The sequence below is a fragment of the Ictalurus punctatus genome, chromosome 12 (genome assembly GCF_001660625.3).
Source record: "Ictalurus punctatus breed USDA103 chromosome 12, Coco_2.0, whole genome shotgun sequence".
NCBI classification, from domain to species: Eukaryota; Metazoa; Chordata; class Actinopteri; order Siluriformes; family Ictaluridae; genus Ictalurus; species Ictalurus punctatus.
The window spans coordinates 14,836,211-14,860,097 of record NC_030427.2 but is presented as its reverse complement, the minus strand read 5'-3'; the positions used below and the strand labels follow the sequence as shown (position 1 = coordinate 14,860,097).

Below are 23,887 nucleotides of genomic sequence, written 5' to 3'. Positions count from 1 at the left end.
GCATCTTTGTGTTTGTGTTCAACACGTACTGTGTTTTGAGAGGCAAAGGCTAAATTTGGAGGGAGTGAAGTGCTCTCTAAGGGTGCGGCTGAAACTACTATACATAATAATATATAATAATGTGGTTTTCAGACCAGTATAAAAGAATATTAACACTAGAACAAAAGAATAAAACACTTCTTGTTATGCTTTTATAGGAAAATAATCAACAAGAGGGTGGTTAATCTGTTTATCTGTCAAGCGTCCACCTTGAACTAGCTGTTCTATAGAAACAATAACGTATCAGAACAAGTGCGTTAATATAACCCTGTGATTTGCAGCTGCGCTATTGTCAGAGCTGCTGTTATAAAAAATTAATCAACACCTTCTGACCAATCAGGATCCAGAATTCAACAGCGCTGTTATATAAGTATGTTTAATGAAAAGATTTGTAGCGGTATTTATGAAGGTTAAATTTCTGGTATTGCGTGCGTGTGTGTGTTTGTGTGTGTGTAGAACAGTAAAGTGCGACGTTTTGCCTTCGAGCTGAAGATGCAGGATAAAAGCACATACCTGCTGGCTGCAGACAGCGAGGCTGAGATGGACGACTGGTTCAACATCCTTAACAAAATCCTACACAGCTGCTTTGAGCTGGCCATGCAGGAGCCACGGAACGGAGAGCCTCACGACGGTGTGTGCGCGTGTGTGTGTGTGTGTGTGTGTGTGTCTGTAGTTGTTGGTGTGTGTGTGTTATCATGATACACAATAAATGATTACAATATTCAGTTGAGGTTTTTGTCTGAAAAGAGTAGAAATAAAACACAAGCTCTGGTTTAAGATTTGTTTCAAAATTCAACCTTCACAAAAGAATTTGAGAAATCTTAGATGCAGTATTCATGGTGTAGCGTCACACCTGTTGTTTAATACATGCAGCTCTTTTCCTGCTGTGTTGCAGATGACGAGTTGGGAAAGTCAGGCAACTCATCCGAGAACTTTCAGGACAGTTTTCAGGTATCTGATACTACCAATTCAGTGTGTGTGTGTGTGTGTGTGTGTTTTGTATTTATTAAATGGAAACATTTCATACATTAGGATCTTATATTACCACTATGAATTGTCTGAAATTTGCTAGATGATGCTTTTTTCTTAAATCCTGTGAGTTTCAACAAGAATTTCATAAATGAATCTTAATTCATGGTGTGATATTATATTAACTCATCATATTGCTTTAAAACGTGGCCCTGATTTTATATATGTTTCACGTGGTATATTAACAAAACGGTTTTAAAATCAGGGACTGAATTTAGAAAAATTTATTATGAGTCCAACATTTAGGAAATCTACAGCTCCACTAAGGAGAACTCGTAGTGGTAATTTATACTATGGATGTTTTTATTTATTTATTTATTTATTTATTTATTTAATTTGTTAAAAATATAAACCTAACTCTTTCAGCTCTTTGGATTAAACTCATATGATGCTAAATTGTTTCTCACTGCAAGAACTCATAAATCATTCAGTAATGGATATTCTTCTAGCACTCTGCTTTCTTTATTTTGCTTGTATTTGTATCGTTTTACTTTATTTTACTTGTATATGTATAATTTTACTTTAGTTTGCTTGTATTTGTATCGTTATGCTTTATTTTACTTGTATTTGTATCAGTTTTGTCACGATTTCCCCTTGAGTCAGCGCTGCCGTATGGCAGCGTGCTCAGAAAAATGAAGTGCAAGCTCGTGCACAAGCCTAATGGTCTTTGTTTATGTTGGACACGTGCTTTTATTATGGTTATGTTCTGTCTCCATGATTACGTTTGTCATTTAAACCCCTCGTGTCTCTGTGCACTTTGAGTAGTATTGATTTGATCTCTTTACCAAGCGGTTGTTCTTTGCTTCTCGTTTCTCGTTTTGATTCATGTTGTTGACCTTTTTTTTCGTTTTGATTCATGTTATTGACCTTGTTTCTTGGTTCTCGTTTTGATTCTAGCCTCGCCTTGTTTATGGCTGTTGGTATATTGCCTGACCTTTTGTATGTTATTAGACCACGCTTTGGATTACCGGTTTGGATTTGTCTGCCTATCTCTCTAATAAACTTCTTTTACTCCACTTGCATCTGTCCTAAACCTCCCTTACGTAAATAACGTGACAATTTTACTTTATTTTACTTGTATTTGTTTCATTTTACTTTATTTTACTTGTATCATTATACTTTAATTTTTATTGTGTTACAGTTATTCACTTTGCTGCTTTTGGTCAGTTTGACTACGCTTTTTTTTTCTTTCTTTCATTCTTTCTTTCTCTCTCTCTCTCTTTTTTTTTTTAAGAGTGCCCAAGACATTGAGTCCAAGATGCGCAATGAAACGCGGCTCAAGCTTTTCACCTTGGATCCGGACACACAGGTGAACTCAGAAACACAGACACTGCAGACTCCTTCCCGTTATAATAGTTATAATAAAAATATTAGATTGTCCAAATATTACTTTAGTGTGTGTGTGTGTGTGTGTGTGTGTGTGTTCACAGAGGCTGGATCTGTCAGGCATCGAACCGGATGTGAAGCAGTTTGAGGAGAAGTTCGGGAAGAGAGTTCTGGTCAGCTGCAAAGATTTGTCCTTTAACTTACAGAGCTGTGTGACGGAGAACGAGGATGGACCTACGACTAACGTACGACATAGATCACACTGTAACACACTTGCCATCGAGGCAATACCTTTTAAAATGCTTGTTTTCACAAAATATTACTGTGGAGTTTTGTAGATTTTTTTTATGTTGTCACACAGTAAGAAGCTGCTTTAAGCATAAAAATCGTTTGTTAATAACCAGATTTACTCTGGACATCTCATGATGGGCTACCTGTAATTACAGTCCAAGCCACTAGAGGGTCCTCATAACAATGCCGGATTTAAGGGAAAAAAGAAATGATCGCTGGAGGTTTGTCATTCTGTCGTCGCAGGTTGAGCCATTCTTTGTGACTCTCTCGCTGTTTGACGTACAAAATAGCAGAAAGATCTCTGCCGATTTCCATGTGGACCTCAATCACCCACTGGTGCGCGCCATGATCTCGCCACACTGCTCTGTGGTTAACGGACAAGCGGAAGATTCACACACACATGTGCAGCTGAATGGGCTGACAGAGGGGGCGCTGCAGTTCCCCACCCAGGTGACCACCTTTCACTCAGTCTGTCATGTAGGCTCCGTTTTTCACATATAGTATACACTATGTGCAATTACAGTGTTTCTGGTTATGTGTGTGTGCGTGTGTGTGTGTGTTTTGTCAGGGTGTGTTCTCTGTGACGTGTCCACACCCAGATATCTTCCTGGTGGCGCGGATAGAGAAAGTGCTACAAGGGGGCATTGCACATTGTGCCGAGCCGTATATGAAAAGCTCAGACTCCGCTAAGGTACTGACAACTCACACACACCTTAATGGTATCCTCCAGCACCTTTCAACCTCTATCCAAAGCATCTGTAGTGTATGTGTCATTACCACAGACATGAATTTTCACACATTTCCCTGTATATGTATATATGTGTGTATGTATATGTGTGTGTATATATATATATAAATAATAAAACTCCATAGGAACAGATTCGGTGACTAAACTGTTTACGTTATGTAATGATCATCTTCTAGTTGCAGAAGACAGTTTAGTAATATGTATTTAGTATGTAATATATATTGTTGTTTTATATATATATAATATTAATTATATATATATATATATATATATATATATATATATATATATATATATATAATATAGTGTGTATATATATGTGTATATATAACATATATAATATGTAATTTACATATTAAATATCCAAAAGTAGGTTTTTTTTAAAATCCCTGAATTACAAGAATTACAGGAACTAACTTGTTTAGTAGCTGTTTCACGACATTAAATGTGACTGTAAATTAACACTGAGGTTTTTGCTCATAGATTCTTATGATGTTAAGCTAGGGGAGTTAAATATTTTGGCAGGCAAGACTGCATTACAGAAGTGTATTAATGGCATCAGAGCTTTGCCAGTAACATGTTCTGACGTGACTTATTTTGATCTGATACATCCTAATAACCAAGCTGAACGAACATGAATACACATGACATTTTATTGGTTTGCATGACAGTAAAACTTGTGTGCAAACAAAAATGCATAAAGAGACACTTGTTGACACACACACGATCACACAATAGCTGATTTTAAGGCCAACTAGATGGAATACTTGAGATACATTTTTGTTATGTGAACTTATGTTCCACCTGAGGCTGAAGAAACAAGGTTTGGTGAATTAATATCACATTAAATGAAATGTCAATCCAGTAAAGAAATATACTCCAGTAAAGTGAATATGTGTGACCAGGAGTGACTTTTATAACTACAAGTTACTACAAAGCGCGTGCACCTAGGTTTTCATATAGATGGCACTATAACTAAAAGCACAAAATCCTCATCAAACATCATCCTGACAGCAAATGTAAAAGTCCAAGCAAAGCTTTGTGTTTGCCATTACCTTAGGGATCCACCGTGACAACTTTGATTTACAAATCAACTAGCTCTTTAATTACATATTCACTATCCTCTCTACTTTTTGTTAAATAAATGTGTAAAAAATCTGCTAACGCTCAATGTTTGCATGCATTACACTCCTTTTAAAATAGACACCACCATCTTTATATTCCATGCTATCCAAATGAGCATTATCGTAAACAAGTTAATGTGAAAACAAGTTAATTCAGTAAACAAGTTAATGTGAGACTCTTCCTTCAAAACTGCACAAAGTTTTACACAGTTCCAGTTACATGCTGTAACACTATAGAAAATGTGCCTACTACCCTCAACCTCTCCTTTACAAATGTAGCCTTGTGGTTTCACAAACTATATCTTTGTATCCTTTCTCTTTAAGCGTCTACATGTTACTTCCCTTTTCAGCTCTATTTGGCTTCATGTGTATGCCATACCAACTGAACCTTGCAAAATGAACACCTTATTGATCATCCATGCAGGAAAATTTGACACGCATCACACACATCGTGTTTACACATTGATGTAGGCAAATTTCAGGTAACTCAAACAAACCTCATACTAGTATATAAAAGTGCAGTGCACCTACTTTTCCATATTGGTGGCGCTAAAATTAAAAGCACAAAAGTAAAATGGATGTAATCAGGACTTGCTATTGAGTACCTACTTGAAGTTTGAAGTCCATCATTCAAACCAGCACATAATTATTCATACTTCCTATTTAGCATGGCATAATTTATGGCAATGACGACACCTTAATCACACATCACTGAACTCTATTCAAATGAATCTTCCTCCTTAATTTTCTAGGTTTACGTGAGTATTTTTCAAGCAAATCAGAAAAACCCTCTAATAAATCAACATGAATCCATATGGTAAACCCATATAAACTCTTTTTAAAGTGCAATATAACAGTTTCAGTCTAGGTGGCGCAGTAACAATGACTCATAATTGTCACATTACTGTAATCAGGAGAAGTTGAGGCTGATCAAAACAAACATCATCAAGTTATGTCCACTTACTGGTTTGGTGTGGTGTCCCATGCAAATCAATTTGCAGCCATTATGTCCTCATTTGAGATCTCCACTATTCCTTGGCAATTTATAATCACATATATCTGAAGTTTATTCCAACCAAATTTAAAGGAGATCCGCTGTACTCTCTAGGAGGATTACGAAAGAGTTTCTGAAAAATATGGAAAAATGCACGGATTACAAAATTGGCCAACCTTCTGTTGGGCTGAGTCACTCGAACCAATGTTAAAAATGGTAACGGTTGTGTACACTTTAATTAAAGATGTGTACAATGATGACATTCATGCTCATGCTAAATTTCATGACTGTCAAACCAACTGTCTCCTTAAAGTTAAAACCTTTTGAATCTGATTTTTAGTGTTGTGTGTCATGCAAATCTATTGCTCTGCCCACCATTACATCCTCGTTTAAGATATCCACTATTCCTTCACATTTTAGAATCACATATGTCTGGAGTTTATATTAATTAAATTTCAAGTGAATCCGATTATCTGTGTAGAAGGAGTACGGGTTTGTTAAAATTATATGAAGAATCACGAAACTTTTAAAATGGGCGACTTCCTGTTGGGCACAGCTAATGCAAGCCAATGGGAAATATGTCCGACATGATGTGGACAATGTCTCCACCAAAATTTGTAAATATCAGGCGAACTTTGTGGCACCCACAACAATAAACTCATTCAGAAAGGTTAGGGGGCACTATGGAGTCATCTGGTCAAAATCTAAAAGGAATGATCAAAGAATTATCAAATTTGGGCAAAGTGTGACGTATACACCAAATTTCCCTGTCATTTCGTGGACTACAAGGGTGTCAAATTTGCATTCAAAGCCTAGGTGGCACTATGGAGCTCAGGAAGCACACCTATGCTAAACTGTGATATCAAGTGAAAAGTTGTCCTAACAGAAATAGAAATGTAAAGTTTCATGCGTTTTCAGCCATTGTAAGCCTCTCAAAACACTGTGGGATGGTTTGAAAACCCCATTTTCCAGCCGGCATAGCCGACTTTCTGTTGGGCGGAGTCAGATACAACCAAGTGAACCTTGTCGTACGTGATGAGTGCATCGACTGTACCAAATCTTGTGCTCATCCAAGAAAATTCATCAAATTCCTTCCCGCCGTTCGGGGCCCTATGGCGCTGCTAAACCACAGCCAAACCTATTTACTACATCATCTTTTAATTTTCGCCAGGTATGATGCGTATGCCGAATTTCATTCATTTTGAAGCATCACAGATGCCTCAAAAATGAGTGAAATTGCTAAATAAAATAATAATAATAAACACACCAAAAACAGTAGGGCTTTGCACCTTCGGTGCAGGCCGCTCTCAGCCTGCATCTCCTGTGCTCGGGCCCTAAAAATAATGTGTCCTTTTGCTCAGGTGGCTCAGAAGGTGCTGAAGAACGCCAAAGTGGCCTGCAGCAGGCTGGGACAGTACAAGATGCCTTTCGCCTGGACTGCCAGGTCAGACACCGCTGCTTGGAGAAGTGATTTGTTTTTGGTGAGCGTGATTTTTTTTATCTTATGTATTGCTGTGTGTGTGATTGCAGGCCCGTGTTTAAAGACGCCTCAGGGACTCTGGACAAAAGCGCTCGTTTCTCCGCCCTCTACAGGCAGGATAGCAGTAAACTCTCAGACGAGGATCTTTTCAAACTGCTGGCAGACTTCAGGAAGTTAGTGATCACCTCTCAGGAGCTAATATTTCATCTGCATAATTCTTAATGAGTTTGTAATGGACGTTACTTTTTAAAGACTTTTTCCCCGTCTGTATGGAGTCATACACGTGTGTTTCTGCTTCTACTGTATGTTGTCGATGCGCTAATCATCTAAATAAATCTTATGCACATTTTATACACAGGCCTGAGAAGATGGCCAAGCTTCCTGTTATCCTAGGAAACCTGGACGTAACTGTTGACAGCGTCGCTCCTGATGTGATCAGTAAGGCTTATTTTTCACCACTTCCTGTTTCACATTTTCATGGTTTCATTTGGCTTTTTTCAAAGCTTATGCATTGAAAAGCTTTCGCCCTGTCGTCTAGTTCTAATCCTGCGTTACAAACCAGTTATCTGCCCTGAATAAGTTTAAGAAGTGGTCCAAACTTTAGTCTGCATATCGATGCTGCAAGCAGAGATGGTCCTCTTGATAGTTAATACATACAACAAAAAGTTGTCAAGTGGGAGATTTAAAAATTAAATGAATAAAATAAGGGTCCGAACAATCACCTGGACGTAAGTACTGTACATCAGTACAAAGAAATTTAATACAATTTCAAAAGCAAGGACATTCAGAAGATAACCTAAGGCTCCTTAGGTTTTTCTTGAATGTGAACACTCTTATAATTCCGCATACACTTACATTTTAGCAACACGCTCCACACTTAAAGGTGCCGTTTGTCTTCTTTTTTTGGTGAGTTTTTTGGTAAAAATTCTATCATTTTTAACCTTACCTAAAAAAAAAAAAAAAAATCAGTATTTGTCATTATTGTCATGCAGTGGATCTTTTATTAGCTTCTTTATTTAACACTCTTCTGAACACTTTTCTGGCCCTGAAATGAGCCCCTCTCCTCGCCAGAACAGAGCTGCTCAGCTCTGAGCATTTTTCCTAACAAGTTCTTTCAACCAATTTAACAGCACGTGGGGTCGGTTTGCGTGGACATAAATTACAGTTAAAATTACAAACTGCTGCTTTAAGCAAACAGAGATTTTGTCGGTCATGTATACCTGTTAAATGATACCTGTTTGCCTCACAATCTTAGCCGTATCTGATCTACTGATTAGGATGCAAGTACAGGCAGATTTTCTGTGTATATGTATGCATATGTGCATTAACTCTGACTCTCTTTCTCTCTGATTATCTCCCTCTCTCTCAATCAGATTGTGTTACTTCTTCCTACATCCCTGTGCGTCCCTATGAAGGAAATGAACGTGGGCTTCTCTTAGAGGTCGAGGAGTTCGTACCCTGCATCGCTAAGTGCTCGCAGCCCTTCACCACCTACAACAATCACCTTTACCTCTACCCCAAACACCTCAAATATGACAACCAGAAGTCCTTTGCGAAGGTAAAACACAGTCTTAGTCTTTAACCACCGGGTTCAGTGTGCTGGGTTAGAACTGGGTTACACCAACAAACACTGAGCTTTTAATGTGGATTAAATCAAATTGTTAAACTCTTAAATCTGTTAGTCCCATTGCACCAAATTTGAAACTTTATTTTAAAGTAATTGGCAATTTATGATACCATTATAATCCTGGAATGATCCTAGTTTCAATTATTCAATTTTAAACTTGGATTTAAATTTCTTATTAATTTATTATTATAAATTATTATTTTACTAATTTTGCATTTCCAAAATGGCATCATATAATAGATGGATTAAGGACAAAAGTTTTAATCCCTGGTCATGGTTTTAATGTCAGGTCAGGGTTTTAATTTTTTGGACAATATTTTAATTGAGTTCTAAACCTCAGAGACCATAATTCCAGGTTTTAAATTTAAGGCAGTGTGTTAATCCCAGATTAAGGCTTTATTCTGGCTCAAGGTTTTAATCCCAGGTTCTAAAACTCAGACATCATTGGGTCAAGGTTTTAATCCTAGATTTTAATTTCAGGACAGTGTGTTAATCCCAATTTAAGGCTTTAATCTGGGGTTAAGGTTTTATTCCCAGGTTCCAAAACCTCAGAGGCCATTGGATTGCAGGTTTCATCCAAGGTTAAAGATAAGAGTTTAATCCCAACTCAAGGTTTTAATCTTAGGATAAGGTTTTAATCCCTGCCAAGTTTTTAACCTCAGGTCAAGATTTTAATCCCAAATCACGATTTTAATCCCAAATCAATTTTTTAATTCTAGGCTGTAATCTGACATCCAGGTTTTAATCCCAGGTCAGGATTTAAATCTCAGAGACCATTAGATCAAAGGTTTCATCCAAGGTTAATGAGAAGAGTTTAATCCCAAATCCAGGTTTGAATTCCACATTAAGTCTTTAATCTGACGTCAGGATCGTATTCCCACATAAAGGTTTTAATGCTAGGTCAATGTTTTAATCTTTTATTTATAATTATTAATTATTTACTATAAACTCCTTGTTCTTTTCTGTGGCTGAGTGAATGCCGAAGTGGCCAAAGTAGCAACCATTTGTCTGAATGATTAGACAGAAGCGGCGCTTCTGCAGTATCGATTTGTTCTGACTTGGGTATTTTATCGCGTAACGTAATCTGACTCCATGCGTTTTAGGCAAGGAACATTGCAGTATGTGTCGAGTTCAGGGATTCTGACGAGGACGATGCAAAGCCACTAAAGGTAAAACCTACACACATACTCAACTTTATCGATTTTCAATATTTCTCTAATTCCACCATGATTTACAGTTATAATGTCATATACATGCAGTGTGTATGTGTTTGTGTGTGTAGTGTATCTATGCTCGTCCAGGAGGTCCTCTCTTCAGCACACACGCCTATGCAGCAGTGTTACATCACCAGCAGAACCCAGAGTTCTATGATGAGGTGAGATCCCTGCGGATTTAAAGAGCCATTTGCTGATATACAGATTTGGATTATTAAAGCTGCAGTATGTAACTTTGAATATTTGAATATGCTAAAGCCTTAAGCATTTATTTTAAGCACTAATCAGAATGAAAATGTCTAGAAATTAGCTTATATGGAGGGAAAAAAACAACACTAGCACAATTGAAAGTTTCTTCCATGAATTGGTTGTATTTATGTACCAGAGACACCACCCCCCGCCCCAAAAACAGTTGCATACTGCTGCTTTAACAATTGTGATATATTGATTTTTGTATTATTAAATAATTTAGTATAATACCATTGTGTTTGTGTTTTCTTAATGAATGTCATTAGATGATGATGATGTTTTCCCTTTTGCATTCTGCGTGTCAGATTAAAATCGAGCTTCCGACTCAGCTCCACGAGAAACATCACCTGCTCTTCACTTTCTACCACATCAGCTGTGACAGCAGCACAAAGAAGCGAGACATGGTGGAGACGCCAGGTACACCGCCACCCCCACCACCATCACCTGTGCTGCTTTGGGTTTGGTTCAGAAGAACATAAAAAAATCAATTAAAGATGTTCCTCTGTATGTGTCAGTGGGTTCTGCGTGGTTGCCTCTGCTGAAGGATGGCCGAGTGATCGTGAGCGAGCAGCACATCTCTGTGGCGTCGAATTTACCTCCCGGATACCTGAGCAACCACGAAGGTGTTAACAAGGTGACGACCAAGCTCGTTATGTTGAACTGGAAGTGGAGGATTATGCTCAGTTATGTGGTCACAGTTCACCTGTGATTTAATCTAGTGTTGACCAGCTGTCATGTTCTGATCTGATCTGTTCTGAAATATAATTCTGATTTATTTAAATTTCATTACACCATTCTGCTCGATGCAGAATGCTCGATTCTGATTGGTCAGAAGGTGGTGATTAATTTTTCTATAAGAGCAGCGGGATTAAACATGACGTAAACATAAAACATGATCAAAAAATTAGGGAAATCATTGATTTTGCGACGTTTTTTGGAAGGAGATGTTAAGCTATAATAAAGCAATATACAAGTTTTCCGATATCTTCCAAAAAGAAGGGTTTACGATTTGCGTCTTTTTTTAATCAACGTCGATGTGTTAACAAACTCGCTTTCATCACACCACCTTGTTGTTGATTATTTTCCTATTACAGCACAACGCAGTTTGTTTTATTCCTCACAGTATGTGATTCAGATACAGGATTAGGATTAGTGTCGATTAATAGTTTAGATGTTTAATTGTGTGCTGTTTGTACAGCAGCACTCTGGTCCGGAAGTGAAATGGGTGGATGGAGGTCGTCCTCTTTTCCGAGTGTCCACACACCTCGTCTCCAGTGTCTACACTCAGGTAAGTAAGAAAGACATCTTTATTGTCTTCTACTTCTTTATCGTTTCAGTCCATAGCGGTGTCCAGGAGTTCAAATGCGAACTGTTAATTAACCATTCATCTTGTGTGCTATTCTAAGAAAAAAAATCCTAGTCAATTATCCATCTCAACATCCTATTCAAATTAAATACAAATGTAAGATTTGACACAAATCTCATTTCCATGATCAGTATTTAGAGCTTTATGTAGTAGCACATAAATTAAATACTAATGTTACTTCTCAGTGTTGATGTCATGGAAGTATTCATTATATAGTTAGGAGAATCACTGACCACGTTTACATGGACAGCAGTAATCTAATTATTGACCTTATTCTGAATAAGACAATATTGTGATTAAGGTGTTTAAATTAGTTGCTTTTAGAATATTCCTTTCATGTTCCTGTTTTACATGTTATAGAACATAGATCGATTAACAGCACACTCATTACGTCCCCACGCTACACCGTCCGGCGTTCACTCCGGAATTTCACGTATCGACAAACAGCTCGTCTTCGTTATGGCACCATTTCATTTTACCGTTTCATTTTTCATTTTATGAACGCTTCAAGTGCAGTTAATTATTTGTCATGTTATACGTGCAAATAGACGACTGCTTGAAGCCATGAGTTGCATCGCAAACCACGTACTTACCTACTTTGTAGTAGCCGAGATACATGTATTTTGCCTACTATATAGTATACAGAAATACACATATTTCATCTACTATATAGCAGGTAAGTACCTGGTTTCGGACGCAGCCATGCTCCCTGTTGAGCGCTGCCGTGTGTGTACGTGTCTTGCCACAAATTGCGGTGAAAACTCCCACACAATGTTAATAGTGTGATTAAGGTGTGTACATGTCTGTAATGCACTTCAATAATGCGATTAAAACAGGAATACTCCACATGTCTTAATTCCATTTGTGTTTACTTTGAGTATGACTTTAATAGGATTAAGGTCATCAATAATCGCTGTTTACACGCTAGTTTCTTAAGCAGAGTATTGTCTTAATCGGGTTAATATCGGATTATTGTTGTCCATGTAAACGTACTGACTGACTAAGACATGTTTTGTTCAGTTTTACTGAGAATATTTTACTCATTCTTTCTTTCAATGCATACCATCAGGAATGTTACAGTCGGGTTGCCAGATCTTTTCAGTTTTCTCAGTTTTCTCAGTTTTGGCATTAAGATGATATAAAAATATTAAAATCCTAAAGGCTTCTTCTCTCATTTGTCCTCCCAACTTGCAACGTGATTGGTCCAAAGATAAAAAAAATAATAATAATAAAGTGCTTGACATCACTTGCCATATTTTTAAAACTGAAATGTGCAGTTTTGGAGCTGTCTGTAAGCATACAGTATTTGATCAGAAATTATTTTGATTTATTTCCATCAAATGATGGTCCTGGTGCTCGGTTTTTCAGAAACGTACATTTTCTTCTTCCTTTTTTCCGTATACTGACTGTAATTTGAGAGGCTATAAATTATTGGAATAAATTATTATTATAATTTATTTTATTTTATTTTGCTGGATGCTGGAGCTCCACCCAGATTAACCTTGTGTCTGTCTCCGTGTTTAGGATCAGCACCTTCATAACTTTTTCCATCACTACCAGAAGATTGAGTCCGGATCAGTCCAGGCCACAGAAGGAGATTTGGTCAAGTACCTTAAGGTGAGAAATGTTTTTCTTGTGATTTTCTCATGAAGTCATTATATTCCTGTATTACAGATGTAGCACACATTCCATTTGATTAGGATAGAGTGGCAAAAATCACTGACTAGGATAAAAAAAAGTTCATTTCCCCCACGCTTTGTCAGAGTCTCCATGCCATGGAGGGTCACGTGATGATTAAGTTCCTGCCAACCATCCTGAATCAGCTGGTGCATGTCCTGACGACGACGAGTCACGAGGACGTGGCAGTGAACACCACCAGGTGAGAGTGAAGAACAGAACATATATCTTATCGTCTCTATAGTACTTAAAAATCACCATGAAATATCATGTCTTTATGTACTGTACATTGCTTAATGATTTAGGAATTATTTGACGTTTGCTCTATTCTGTCTTTCCACAGGGATCTATTTTGTAACAGGGGAAAAAAAGCACAATCACAAATCCAGTTGTGGCTTCAAAGTTTAGCAGAATAAATAAAGGCTGTAAAAAGATTTCCGCCACGAAATGAAAAAAGAAAATTGCAACTTTATATCTCAGAATTCCAAGTTTATTTTTAGTTAACATCTTGCAATTCTGACTTTTTCCTCACAATTGTGAGTTTAAATCTATGTTTTCTCACAATTTAGACATTCACTTGACATTTAGTGAGTTACAAAGAATGTACCGACAAAGCATCATTCATTCTTTGAGGCAAGCAAGCACTCATTACCTGAAGTTAGGCACATTTCAGGGACTGCTTCTCTTTCAGAGAAGTGAATGTCTAAACTGCGAGGAAAAAAAAAGTCCGAATTGTGAGATGTTAACTCGAAATTGCGAGAAGAGTCAGAATTGCGATTAAAAAACGTCAGAATTCCGAGATGTAAACTCGTAATTGCGAGATTTACAGTCAGAACTGCGAGATATAAACTGACAATTGTGACAATAAAGTCGCAATTACCTTTTACATTTTTTTGTCCGTGGAGGAAACAGGCTTCCATAGTCATGAATATATCTGTGCTGAAAAAAAATGACACATATCTGTATGAAATAGTGTCATATTTATTGTTTGTTAATCTTATATGGTATTTAAAAATATGTGTATGCATCTTAAGTGTGGGCCGTATTTCTGTGTCTGCAGGGTGATGGTCCACATCGTAGCCCAGTGTCACGAGGAGGGTCTCGAACACTACCTCAGATCTTATGTAAAGGTAAAAGTGTGTGCAAAATTTGTTCATGAAAATTTTTAAATCACAGATTCAGTGATGTATAGTCCAGCATTTTATAACACACTGTACTTCAATCACTCATTGGACTGTATTTCCAATTTTTTAATGCGGCAGAATGTGTTTTTTTTTTTTTTTTTTTTTTTTTTTTTTCTTGCGCAGTATGTGTTTAAAACAGAAACCTGTTCAGCCGTAAACGGTAAAACGGTGCACGAGGAGCTGGCCCGAGCCATGACGGCCATCTTAAAGCCTTCAACCGATTTCCTCACCAGCAACAAACTCCTCAAGGTGCTCCGTTCATCACACAAGCACGAGCACTAACGTCAAATTTTAATGCTGGCATACGTAACCTTAGTCTCATAAGTATATATTTAAGTATCTATTTTTTTTATCTGAGTATAAGTAAAAAAAAATTTAATGTCATTTTTGTTGAATATAACTTTATTCCTTGATTTTTTTTATTTATCTATATTTAAAACATTTAATCAAATCCATACCAAATTTTATTATCATCAAATTTTATACGCATTTTTTTAAAAGTGTGAAGTGTTTTCAATTTGTATTAATATGAACGAAGTTGTAAGAAGAGGTATGGTTAGCGGCGGGGTTATGGGTAGAGTTACCCATAAGCCTAACTCTACCCATAACCCCGCCGCTAACCATTCCCATAACCTCGCCCTTTTAATGCCACCCTAACCCTACCCATACTGTAACTCCTTCCCATCCCTGCCCTTAACCTTTTGTAATAAAAAAATTTGCAAGCATTAAAAATTGTTGAAAAACTATGAATTTTATTTCAAATCATTAACTTTTTCTTTTAAATACATTTATATTTTTAAGTATATAATTATGACCTGCTACTTCCATTTTTAATTGAGTGGGATTTTGACACAATACCCAAGGTTTATTTTACTATTATTTTTTATAGATTTTTTCCCCCACCCTGTTCATGCATGCCTAAATCTAGTGAAGTTTATATGTGAGTCATATTTATATGTGTGTATATGTGCGTTTCAGTACTCCTGGTACTTCTTCGAGACCTTAGTGAAGTCCATGGCCCAGCATTTAATAGAATCTGGCAAAGTCAAAGTGAGTGGAATTGTTACGCAGCGAATTTTAATTTTAATCGCTTATCGTTACTGTTAATGTAGATTTTTTTAAAAATGTGTTTTAAAAAAACATTTTTACAATTTTTTAACTGACGCTTTTAAAGTTCACCAGTTCTAAAATGAAATACTTTTCTGTTTCACTTTTTTTTTAAACAAGCTAGCTAACCTAAATATTGTGTTTATGTTGTTTTGATGAGGTATGTTGTTTAACTTTAACAATTGTTTCATCGTTGGTTGTTTAGTAACTGAAATGACGTTGATGTTTGGCTGGTTTAGAATTTCCTTACATTAGATATAATATGAATATCTAAAATAATTTTATGTAGAACTTAATTTATTCTTTTTACATGCAGGAATTTCATGAGTAAGCATACTATTTTTATACTTTAGAGGGTTAGCGCAGTTGTTCCCTTTCAAAGGGAACTCAACGTTGTGTGAGCTTCATGCTGTGGGAAGTGCCCTCACACGTGACCGGTATCTGAAGTCTGTGGGAAATCACAGCTATTTATAGCCTTATTATCTTCAGAAAAAGACAGCATGTTGGTTGTTTGTGTGAACGCTTGCAAAAAGACTTAATTTCCTCTCTATTTAAAATTATATATATATATATATATATATATATAGAGAGAGAGAGAGAGAGAGAGAGTGTTCATGAAGTGTGTCATGCCTTGATCCCTTTTCATTACGGGGACAGACGGACACACTTGCTGTGTGAAGCGTTTGGGGGTGGTGCATGCCGCAGCGGCCCTTGAGGGGGCCACTGCATGCATTGTGAAAGCTTTTCTGTCAGGTGGCTCTGCTCATGGCTCAGTCTCTACTCTGCCAAAGAGACTTGGGTTTCGGAGCCTTGAGGATCTGGGCCGCCCTCTGCCGAGGCAGCTAGCCAGCTTAGGTCATGGGGATCCCGTATGGATGTGAAGGAGGAGCTGGAGACGAGTACGGCTCTATCTCTTGCCCTGTCTTCCAGGTCCGACTCTCTGCCAGATTTTGGAGTCCAGGGGACCATGTGGTCACAGTTGCAGCCTGATAGTAGGCCTGATCTGAGAAGGATCATAAATGTCAAGCAGGCAAAGAAGGTGCGGTCCTGATGGGACACGGCAGGAAGTATCAGGGGACGTGAGGTTGTTAGGGCAGTTAGCCCCCAGTATTTCTGTATGGCCTCCCCAATGTCGTCCCAATTTTTCATTCTTCTCTGGGCAAGCTGTCACAGGGCAACGAAAATCTGATGCTTTCCTTCCAACACAATGTGGAAGAGTTAACGTCACTAAAAGATGGCTCAATGGCTTTATCCAAGAGGGTACTCTTACAGGATGTGTGTGCTGCGGCGGCGTGGTATACACCGCACACATTTATTCGATTTTACAGTTTGGACATGCATTCCACCCCGGGCTCAAGTGTCTTGCAGTGACACGCGGGCTCGGATCTTTTTGAACAGGCAATGCCCTCAGTATGATAGTGTGGATTTTCGTTTCCACAGCGCGAAGCTCATGCAACGTTGAGTTCCCTTTGAAAGGGAACATCTGGGTTACGCATGTAATCGTGTTCCCTGAGAAGGGAACAGGACATTGCGTAGCTTTGTCATATTGGGGCATGCCTGTGAATTGCGTCTTCGCTTCAGACAATAGAGGCTGATTACGTGGTTCACATATGCCGTTTTATATTTGTGCGACTCGCGAAATTGCCACGTCACCTGACCATGACAGGCCTATAAATGGGCGTGATTTCACACAGACTTCAGATACCGGTCATGCGCAAAGGGCACTTCACGCAACGTCTCGTTCCCTTCTCAGGTAACAGGGTTACATGCATAACCCAGATGTTTTTCTTTCCATTTAAATGCACTTTTTATGTTCATTCATTGTAAATTCCCAGTTTTAATTCAGTTTTGTCTCTACATTGTACTACATTGTATAGTGTTGCATCTCATTGCCCTGTAAACAATGACTCTGTTTTTCAGTTGTCGAGGAACCAGCGTTTCACTGCTTCCTTCCACCATGCTGTGGAGACTCTGGTGAACATGTTGATGCCTCACATCACTCAGAAGTACAAAGACAATCTAGACGCCGCCCGCAATGCCAACCACAGCCTGGCTGTCTTCATCAAGGTGCTGAACACAGGATTTTTGAGTTTGCTTTAGAGAATTTACTCAGTGTAAGGAGGTGTTAGAAATCCATTTCTTTGATCAATTTTTATTTTATGCGTTTTATTAAACAGCGGTGTTTTACGTTAATGGATCGTGGATTCGTCTTCAAGCAGATCAGCAACTATGCCAATTGTTTTGTGCCTGGAGATCCCAAGGTAGAGAATTAATACATATACAATATAATATGGTATAATAATAAAGGAATAAAACAGTGTTGTGCTGTTGCAGGAAAATAATCAACAACGGAATATTACTGTTAACACTACGATGTTGTTTATTATTCTATAACAGTACATTCTGTAGTGATTTATTCCTCTGATATCACAGCAATTTTTCAACAATTACTAAGTTTTTATTTGTTAAAGAATGACATGTTTCTAACTTATTTCTAATGTCTGTTAGTTCCTCTCAGACAGAAAATGTTATTCCCTCATCAGCGTCTTTTTTTTTCTCTCGTGAACTTAATAAAACAAAAACGCAGCTTGTCACGCTTGTTACTGAAAAAGCGCAAAGCGAGAACTCTCATGTAAACTTAAACTTCCAGCTTTACCTCTGTCCGTTATAAGCGCTGACATTGGAGTCTCCTTCCATAAATGTTAAATACAGAAAGCTGTACTCTACATGGTTACACGCATATCTCCTAGTACACAAAGGTTATTCCGGACTAAATGTAAATTTTCATGAATAATGAACAACGTGAACAATATTCTTTCTGAAACGAGTTCATTTTTCCTGTGTCTCCTGCAGACGCTGTGTGAGTTTAAATTTGCGTTTCTCAGGGTGGTGTGCAACCACGAGCACTTTATCCCTCTCAATCTGCCCATGCCATTCGGAAAGGGAAGGATCATGTGCTTTCAAGGTATACAGGCTTCAGTTTTTAATGCTTAACTCTAATATCACTGGATCACTCTAACAGATCACAGGCCCTTCTTTTGCTGATAGTAATCAAATTTAGGAGGTTGAATTAGATTGCACTCAAAGCCAGTTGCTTTCTGTCTGCCTCTGTGCTTTTCTATCTCATGCTGTAAAGACACTCAGGATGAAAATATAGGTGAATATGTACAAGCTCAGCTTGTGCTGGTGGCTGTATTATATCAGTTCTATTATTATTTCAATTTCCTTTCCTTTCAGTATGGAAAAATAATATCCTGAATATAGAAAAACAAGCTTTTCTTCCAAACATGTTTTTGGTGACTTTAATGACAATTAAACCAGACACACACTCACACGTCTCCTCGCAGACCTGCAGCTTGACTACTCGCTGACCGATGACTTCTGCAGGAATCATTTCCTGGTCGGGCTCCTGCTGCGGGAGGTTGGCAGAGCTATGCAGGAGTTTCGAGAGATCCAGCAGATCGCCATAAGCGTTCTGAAGAGTCTGATGATCAAACACGCGTTCGACGATCGCTACGCCTCCAGGGTTGGATCATTTTACCTCACTAACTCGAATGAACTGATGTAGAGTATAATAGAGTAGAGTTTGACCTCTGTGTGTGTGTGTGTGTGTGTGTGTGTGTGTGTGTGTGTGTGTGTGTGTGTGTGTTTCAGAGTCAGCAGGCTAGGCTAGCCACGCTCTACCTGCCCCTGTTTGGATTACTTCAGGAGAACGTTCAGAGGCTGAATGTCAGAGACATGTGTACCAGTCAGGTTTGTTATTGGAGTTGTATTTAATATTATAAAATGGCCATAAAACAAGTTAATTCCTGTTATCACTTACATTATGTTGGCAAGAGCAAGCAGTTAGAAACTTGTAAGTCCAGATTCATTAACAGGAAAGATTATATGGAGCTCGCCCATCACTGTGTGACTTGGTTTTCATTCATACTTCAGTAACTGCTTTATCCTGGTCAGGGTTACAGTGGTATAAATTATAAATTTGTTTATATTTTGAGAAATAGAAACAATGAAGAAGAAATTTGCAGGTGCAGTGTAGCCAGGTGCAAACAGTAATAACTGCATGAGTGTGCAGGATTGGTCAAGAGGGTCTACAGGAGCAGGTTGGACTGTTCAGAATATCTTCGGGATTGAGCAAGATTGGTTAGATTATCTTCGGGAGCAAGCAGGATTGGTCAGATTATCTTTGGGAACAAGCAGGATTGGTCGAATTATCTTGGGAGTGAGCAGGATTGGTCAGATTATCTTCAGTAGCCAACAGGTTTGGTCAGATTATCTTCAGGAACGAGCATGATTGGTCAGATTATCTTCAGGAGCAAGCAGGATTAGTCAGATTATCGTGGGAGCGAGCAGGATTGGTCAGATTATCTTGAGGAGCAAGCAGGATTGGTCAGATTATCTTGAGGAGCAAGCAGGATTGGTCAGATTATCTTCGGGAGCAAGCAGGATTGGTCAGATTTCCTTCAAGCATGTGCGGATTGTTCAGATTCCTTAAAAGGTGTGTGGAATTGGTCATCTATGGTCTTCTATGTGTATGTATATATGTATATATAGAGAGAGAGAGAGAAAGAGAGAGTCCAGTACACACATCAGTTTTTCATTACAGAGCATGAAGGAAGAGTCTCTGTCCATTATCCCCACTGCATCTTCATATAAACTTGACAGCAGTCTTCATAAGGATGTGTTTGGGGTGATTTCAGGTACAGGTGAGTGTGTGTGTTCATGTCATTATCACTTCCTGCACCCCTGCGCTCTATTCTAAATGACTGACTTTTAGAGTCCAAAAAAAGCTTTTAAAACTGCTTTATACAAAACAAAAGTTCTGCCATCAGATTTAAAGAGCACTGTAGTTAACCGATACTAACTAGAGTCGGTAAGAGCATTGTTATGATTACAGTGTGCGTTCTGCATGAGAAATAAACCAGCCACGGCACCATAACACTCACTGCATGCAACTGTTCTAAAGTGATATGACGTCTGTAGATGAATGAGATGTCATCTCTCTGCAGCCACACCCCACACCTCCACTCCCAACATCAACGCCGTGCGTCACGCCGACTCCCGCGGCTCTCTGCTCAGCACCGACTCTGGAAACAGCCTTACTGAGAAGAACAGCGAGAAGAGCAGCTCTGTGGATAAGGTACAACTCCGACCTCGGTTCTTCCTTCCTTTCAGAGTGAATTTCTTTACAGCTGATATACTCTTCAGCCAAGATGCTCTCTCATTTCATTAATTACACCTAATATTGCACCTCGTCTAAACTCTGACCAATCAGCAGAGGGAGAGGTTCACTCGTAGACACACCCTCATGGTGCTGCCCCTCCCCTTGGAGCAAGAAGACCCCGCCCCCAATAGCAGGGCAGCCAAACGCTTCACGATGGATTTTTCACTTCTGTCGACCTCCAGTGTCTCTGAAAGCAACACACACATCGCTGCTAAATCCATACAAGTAGATCTTACCGAGTGTCCCCTTCTGGGGAGTGAAGCCCTGTGTGTGTGTGTGTGTGTGTGTGTGTGTTGACTGTGCATTTGTTTTGCAGTGGGTTTTATCCTTATTTCCTAAACTATGTTGTAATGTAATGAGGTTAGCTTCCGTGTGGTATTAAATAGGTTTTAATTAAGTGTGTGTGTGTGTGTGTGTGTGTGTGTGTGTGTGCGTTTAACAGACCCAGTCTGCAGCTGCTCTTGGGAGCTCTGTTCTGCGTTGTGATAAACTGGACCGAGAGGAAATCAGGAATCTGCTTATGTGTTTTCTGCATGTACTGAAGAGCATGTCTGAGGGTAAGAACACACACACACACACACACACACACACACACACACATACACACTGCATGTATATGACATTATAACTGTAAATCATGGTGGAATTAGAGAAATATTGAAAATCGATAAAGTTGAGTATGTGTGTAGGTTTTACTTTTACTGGCTTTGCATCGTCCTCGTCAGAATCCCTGAACTCGACACATACTGCAATGTTCCTTGCCTAAAACGCACGGAGTCAGATTATGTTACGCGATAAAATACTCAAGTCAGAACAAATCGATACTGCAGAAGCGCCGCTTCTGTCTAATCATTCAGACAAGTGGTTGCTACTTTGGCCACTTTGGCATTCAGCCGAAGAAATCAGATTTGAAGCTATCTTTAACATTAATGCGATCAAATGAGTAAATATTACACATATTATGTCCCATCTCTGTCGAATTCTGGATTCTGATTGGTCGGAAGGTGTTAATTAATTTACTCTTCAGTTCTGACAGTAGTGCACGTTTATATTAATGCACTCATTCTAATACGTTATCGTTTCCATAGTAACAGGGACTTGCAACTTATAACACAAACGGACTAAGAAAGATGTGTAATCATTCATATGGTGACGTTTTCTGTAAGAACATGTTTATTTCACATTTATGGAAGGAGTCTCCAGTGTCAGCAGACAATTTGTTGCAAATTGCTGCATTTGACCTCCTTGTTCTTTCTTCCCAGATGCATTATTCACGTACTGGAACAAAGCGTCTCCCTCTGAGCTCATGGACTTCTTCACTCTGATAGAGTAAGGGTGTAACACTCAGGATCCATAATGACTATTTGATACGAGCAAGGAAACATCACGGAGATGTTGTTTTTCTCTTTTCTGTCACTCAGGGTGTCTCTCTATCAGTTTAGATACATGGGGAAGAGGTTTATTAACAGGTACGTTCAGTATAGTCCATATAAAAGGATCACGTACGCACTTAGAGACGTTTGCATTGCTGCCCTGAATGATCCTGTCCTACTTTGTGTGTGTGTGTGTGTTCTTGGCTGAAATGCTGGCGAGATTACAGTTAGTCAGTGCTGCCTATAAGCTCCTGGTGTCCCTGCACGGGGTAAGAGCTGAGTGCTGCTGAGTGGCTGAATACTAACCGCATGTTAACCAACCATTCACTAACACATTATTTACAGCCTAGCAAAAGTTGCAGAGTGTGTGTTGTTGTTGTTGTGTGTGCGTGTGTGCGCGCGCGTGTGTGTGTGTGTGGTTTCTCAACATTTCATTGTGCTCAGTCTCAGTTTTTAACCCTCTGGCTGACCTGTGCGCTAAATGATCTGATTTATTTATGGCGCTTGCACTTTAGAAAGCAGTTAGAGCGAAATTTGATACCTGGTTTGGTGCTTGGTTTTGTTTAGTTTCAGTAAACTTTCACATAATTAAACAAACCAAAAGGGGATAAACATTATTGGGTGAAGAGTGTGTAGTTCACCCCTACAGCAAGCCAGCAACCCAAAATACATGGCACGTTTGATTCACTTCCACTTGAGTCGATTTACAGTCAGATTGCTTTCTCACAGACTGTGAAAGCACAGCAAAAAAGATTCCAGATAATGACTCTTAATATACGTGGCCATATTGTCTGTGATTTCCAAAGAATAGTCCATAAATCTTGTGCATGCTACAGCACTGCATTACAAAGGCAACCATTAGGGAAACACTAAAACTGAGAAAACGACATACTTACCCAATCGTTTATCTTCAAGTTGTGTAACGACTTCATCGAGTCTTTTCACAACATATGATGGGACCTTTCACATGGTTTGCTTTTATTATTTTTATTTTATTTCTTCTAGGAACCAGGAAGGAGTTGTATTTATGTCTCCAGACAGGAGGTCACTGACTCTCCCTGTGTCTCGTAACAGAGCGGGGATCTTACACACACGTTTACACCAGCTCAGCAACATGGAGAGTGCACACACCTTTAACCACAGTAAGACGCCATCTTGAAATAAAAATACATGTATAAGCACAAATGCTTACTTTTTGCATTTCTGGTAGCTACTGTGTTCAAATTTCCTGATTTTTATCATGAAATCCTAAAGTATGTAATATGCAATATGATTTTTTTTCCCCAACATCACTCCATGATTTATATGAGCCAGGCTTTCGGTGATTTCTTTCACAGCATATGGACATGGTGATTCTGACGCGTGTTTGTTGGAGGCCAATGTTTCCACTGAAGTGAGTCTGACTGTCCTGGACACACTCAGCATCTTCATCATGGGCTTTAAGGTACAGCCTTTATACAGTATATTCCAGATGGGAAGGAGCAGTCCTAACTCAAACAGTTCAAAATCACTTTTGATTCACTAGTAAATTTGTCCGATGGATGGATGGGAATGTGGTGGGCAACAAACTTGGTTTTAAATATCCAAATTTCCCCCAAAAAGAAAAGGCAAGTATTATTTGGGGACTCTGTGTATTTTATTGCTTTTCAAATAGAATGTGCATAAATGAAAAACCCCGCATTCCCTCTTCCTCTGTATCTTCTTTTTGCTGGGGAGAGGCGGAGCTTAGCTGCCTTTTATCTAGCTGTTAGTGCAGACCAGTGTTGCCAACTTAGCCACTATTCAGACCCCTTTAGCGACATTAAAATAAAATAAAATATAGCAATAATATTCTT

General features: G+C 38.7%; 1 protein-coding gene across 7 annotated transcripts in view; it reads left to right on the top strand.

The window, feature by feature from the left end:
* dock9b (dedicator of cytokinesis 9b) overlaps positions 1–23,887 on the top strand; it is a 65,887-nt gene that overhangs the window by 27,633 nt on the left and 14,367 nt on the right. For 3 of the 7 annotated variants that reach the window (XM_053684088.1, XM_053684086.1, XM_053684091.1), the window contains exons 8-39: positions 496–670; positions 935–990; positions 2,303–2,377; positions 2,499–2,639; positions 2,929–3,135; positions 3,254–3,376; positions 6,913–6,995; positions 7,082–7,204; positions 7,390–7,469; positions 8,405–8,589; positions 9,762–9,827; positions 9,941–10,033; positions 10,427–10,538; positions 10,637–10,755; positions 11,320–11,409; positions 13,012–13,104; positions 13,251–13,366; positions 14,225–14,294; positions 14,472–14,597; positions 15,327–15,398; positions 17,376–17,522; positions 17,633–17,716; positions 18,309–18,420; positions 18,803–18,981; positions 19,110–19,208; positions 20,062–20,161; positions 20,465–20,595; positions 21,122–21,236; positions 21,942–22,008; positions 22,101–22,148; positions 23,058–23,194; positions 23,390–23,496. In XM_053684088.1, coding sequence (XP_053540063.1) covers positions 496–670; positions 935–990; positions 2,303–2,377; positions 2,499–2,639; positions 2,929–3,135; positions 3,254–3,376; positions 6,913–6,995; positions 7,082–7,204; positions 7,390–7,469; positions 8,405–8,589; positions 9,762–9,827; positions 9,941–10,033; positions 10,427–10,538; positions 10,637–10,755; positions 11,320–11,409; positions 13,012–13,104; positions 13,251–13,366; positions 14,225–14,294; positions 14,472–14,597; positions 15,327–15,398; positions 17,376–17,522; positions 17,633–17,716; positions 18,309–18,420; positions 18,803–18,981; positions 19,110–19,208; positions 20,062–20,161; positions 20,465–20,595; positions 21,122–21,236; positions 21,942–22,008; positions 22,101–22,148; positions 23,058–23,194; positions 23,390–23,496 — 3,531 coding nt within the window. The remainder of the gene's footprint in view (positions 1–495; positions 671–934; positions 991–2,302; positions 2,378–2,498; positions 2,640–2,928; positions 3,136–3,253; positions 3,377–6,912; positions 6,996–7,081; positions 7,205–7,389; positions 7,470–8,404; positions 8,590–9,761; positions 9,828–9,940; positions 10,034–10,426; positions 10,539–10,636; positions 10,756–11,319; positions 11,410–13,011; positions 13,105–13,250; positions 13,367–14,224; positions 14,295–14,471; positions 14,598–15,326; positions 15,399–17,375; positions 17,523–17,632; positions 17,717–18,308; positions 18,421–18,802; positions 18,982–19,109; positions 19,209–20,061; positions 20,162–20,464; positions 20,596–21,121; positions 21,237–21,941; positions 22,009–22,100; positions 22,149–23,057; positions 23,195–23,389; positions 23,497–23,887) is intronic. The other 4 variants (XM_053684089.1, XM_053684087.1, XM_053684092.1 and 1 more) reach the window with 3 other exon arrangements.